Source organism: Perkinsus marinus (assembly GCF_000006405.1).
Source record: "Perkinsus marinus ATCC 50983 genomic scaffold scf_1104296973068, whole genome shotgun sequence".
Taxonomy (NCBI): Eukaryota; Perkinsozoa; order Perkinsida; family Perkinsidae; genus Perkinsus; species Perkinsus marinus.
In genome coordinates this window covers 1-3,715 of record NW_003201534.1, presented here as the reverse complement: position 1 = coordinate 3,715, position 3,715 = coordinate 1, and the positions used below count along the sequence as shown (strand labels likewise).

The following is a 3,715-nucleotide window of genomic DNA, read 5'->3' as shown; positions in this document are numbered from 1 at the left end:
AGCGTCAACTTGAAACTCCTCTTGAGGGCCACGGTTGAATCGAGTATCAAGTTTCAATTTAATACTACGGAAGAGTTTCACCCATACGACGTGAAGTGGCGTAATACTCGCTGTAAATTATGAGACATATATCTTTTTACGACCAACAACACAATTGTTTTCAGTGAAATATGTTTTTCACCCGTTTCACGTGATGTGGCGTAAAACTCGGTGAAAAACGCGATATTCACACCGTGCACATATTTTTCACTAGTGTTTTTCATATCACTAGGGTGAAATTCGGGATAGGGTATATCATCGAACTTGTGAAGTGTTATTATAACCCGCTGTTAATGGTGAGGCTGAACTCGGCTCTCTGATTGGCTCTTGTGTAGGAAGCGTGTTAACGGCTGGCGCCTGCCTTACTATGGCGATCTATAGCCACGGTATACAGATCAAACGCAGTACACTACGATATGCAATGGAGAATAAACGAGAAGATTGGGCTTCGGTGTATAGGGGGAATATAATGACTGCACATTACGTCGCTATACGGCTTGTTGCCAAGTACCGTTGGTAGATCGAATTTTGTGTCATCTTGCTGATTTCGAGGGGAGATCGTATGAGAGGCTCTTCTTGCTGCTAAGTTGACCTTAATCGCAGTCTGTACTGATCTGATGATATGTAACATCTAGTGAACTAAACTTTGGAAAATACGATGATAATTGCGTTCCAATGTGGAGTTTCTATGTGGCAATTTGGCTGAGGAACTCGCCAGAGCTCCATGTTGTATACAGTGATAGCGTTGGATTAGTAGAACTAAGGATAGCGGTGGAGCTGGAGAGAATTCTACTGCGCATGTACGATTTAAAAAATCAAAAAAAATTCCAGAGGTTCGTGTTGTGACCATACACCGATTGCGAGGTTTTCGGGTTTTTCCCTATGACTCGTAGCATTTTCCCACACTGTCACTAAAAACGAACTACCCTTCTCCGCTGGCCTCTCATAGCCAAAATATGAAAATGTGGAGGTGGTCAGCTCTATGGAAATTCGGAGGAAATACTGGAGAATTCTCGTTGGTTTTTTGTACGTTTCTGTTTTACATCGTATGTGAATCTTTATGATACTTTGAGGAAACTCCTGAGCTCAGCTAAGGAAAGCAAACATATATTCCTCCAACCCTGTATAGGAAACTCCTGAGCTCAGCTGAGGAAAGCAAATATATATTCCTACTCCAACACTGTATAGGAAACTCCTGAGCTCAGCTGAGGAAAGCAAATATATATTCCTACTCCAACACTGTATAGGAAACTCCTGAGCTCAGCTGAGGAAAGCGAACATATATTCCTACTCAACACTGTATAGAAAACTCGTGAGCTCAGCTGAGGAAACCTAACATATATTCCTTCAACACTGTATAGGAAACTCCTGAGCTCAGCTGAGGAAAGCAAACATATATTCCTCCAACACTGTATAGGAAAATTCTGAGCTCAGCTGAGGAAAGCGAACATATATTCCTACTCCAACACTGTATAGGAAACTTCTGAGCCCAGCTGAGGAAACCTAACATATATTTCTCCAGTACTGGTCACAAATTCTGCGATTCGGTCGATGAGTGGCCTCTTATGAGTAACAAGTAGAATTGTGCTGTTCAAATGTCCTCCATAAACGGCATCAAAGTCCAAGCTCACTTGTATGACCTTTCCCAAGGTATGGCTCGACAGATGAGCCCCATGATATTAGGGAAGCAGATTGAGGTGGGTTAACTTCAGTATAGGGATCTTCACCCGTGATATGAGAAGCACTAGTGGAAAACATATTTTACAATAATATATTTTTTTTCAAAGAGTATTTCGCCACTTCACGAAAAACGGGTGCAAAAAATGAGAGATTTCTCTACTGGTAGGAAAATGGATTTTGCTTTGTAGGGTATTTGGCATACTGGAGTAGTTGTCTTCGGGTTGGAGTACTACTATGGAGGAGGTAATAACAGCAGCATTACTGATGATAATGATACGAAATATGGTGTTACATTATTGGAGTTTATAACCATGATATGAAAAAACACTAGTGAAAAATATATTTCACAATCTACTTCGCGAGAAAGAATTGTGTGAAATCGGTCGCGGACACATATATGTCTGAAATTTACATGGAGTCATTCCACGCTAAACAGGTGAAACTTCACTACGATAATGTAACATTGGAGTTTCACCCTAGTGATATGAAAAACACTAGTGAAAAACATATTTCACAATCTACTTCGCGAAAAATAATTGTGTAAAATCGGTCGCGAAAAGATATACGTATGAAATTTACATGGAGTAAAACGTCATTTCACGTTAATCGGGTGAAACTTCATTATAATAATATATCATTGGAGTTTCACCCTAGTGATATGAAAAACACTAGTGGAAAAGATATTTCACGACTACTGCAGGCCTCGAATATCGCGTTTTTCACAGAGTATTACGCCACTTCACGTAAAACGGGTGAAACTCCATTGTATGTATGTATATCTATGCTTCTTATAATTTTACTACTATAATTGCTGACCACTTTTCATACCACTCGTCTTCCACTTCTTGTCATTGGGTAGGTATCTGTGTCTCCCCTCCACCCGCTGTCCCTGGCATGCCTTATCGAACGATCGATCTCGGTGAGTCTACTCTTCATAAAATACTCCGGAAATTTTTCCACTGGTTATCGATAGTCTAGCTCAGTCGTACACGCATTTAATTCCAGTGAGTTTACTACTATATAGTCTAGCTGAGTCGTACACGTATTTACTCCCAGTGAGTTTATTACTATATAGTCTAGCTGAGTCGTACACGTATTTACTCCCAGTGAGTTTATTACTATATAGTCTAGCTGAGTCGTACACGTATTTACTCCCAGTGAGTTTACTACTATATAGTCTAGCTGAGTCGTACACGTATTTACTTTCAGTGAGTTTATTACTATATAGTCTAGCTGAGTCGTACACGTATTTACTCCCAGTGAGTTTATTACTATATAGTCTAGCTGAGTCGTACACGTATTTACTCCCAGTGAGTTTACTACTATATAGTCTAGCTGAGTCGTACACGTATTTACTCCCAGTGAGTTTACTACTATATAGTCTAGCTGAGTCGTATACGTATTTAATTCCAGTGAGTTTATTACTACCATTTCAGGAGTCACTCACAAGACTAGGGAGGAGTTAAATACTTACTTGCGCTCAATATGGACTAAGTACTGCATCGTTTTATGATTAGATGTCATCGAGGAGGTCTTCAGATACACTACGGAAACCTATAGTCTTCTTACGAACAATTGTAACAATTTCGCTGATGATATTGCTAAGTAAGAATCTCGTTGAATTTGGTTACTAGTGGTGCTTTTAGGTTTTTACTCAACGGTCAAGGATTGCCCTCATGTGAGTCGTACGAGAATCGCTCACTTATTTGGGAATTTTGGGAAATTTTGAGGAAATTTTGGGAAATTTTGGGAAATTTTGAGGAAATTTTGGGAAATTTTGGGAAATTTTGAGGAAATTTTGGGAAATTGTGAGCACTTTTACCACAACTCGTGTGTAAACTTCTGCAAGTAATGAGGAAACTTTTGAGCTCAGTCTGAGGAAAGCGAGTATATATTCCAACACTACATCAGAATATTTACTGTTAGACATCGTGGACTTGCCTAATGAGGCACTCTCGTCACCCATGGGGGTTATGCTTCGACCAATGATAGAAAA

General features: G+C 39.7%; 1 protein-coding gene across 1 annotated transcript; it reads left to right on the top strand.

Annotated features, from left to right (window-relative positions):
- Positions 1-1,634: 1,634 nt before the first annotated feature.
- Positions 1,635-3,324, top strand: Pmar_PMAR019350 (conserved hypothetical protein; the record flags this gene model as incomplete). Its single annotated transcript, XM_002766346.1, has 4 exons — positions 1,635-1,736; positions 1,908-1,962; positions 2,579-2,638; positions 3,237-3,324. Coding segments are annotated over 4 exons (305 nt in total), but the record flags the coding sequence as incomplete, so codon positions are not given.
- Positions 3,325-3,715: the final 391 nt, after the last annotated feature.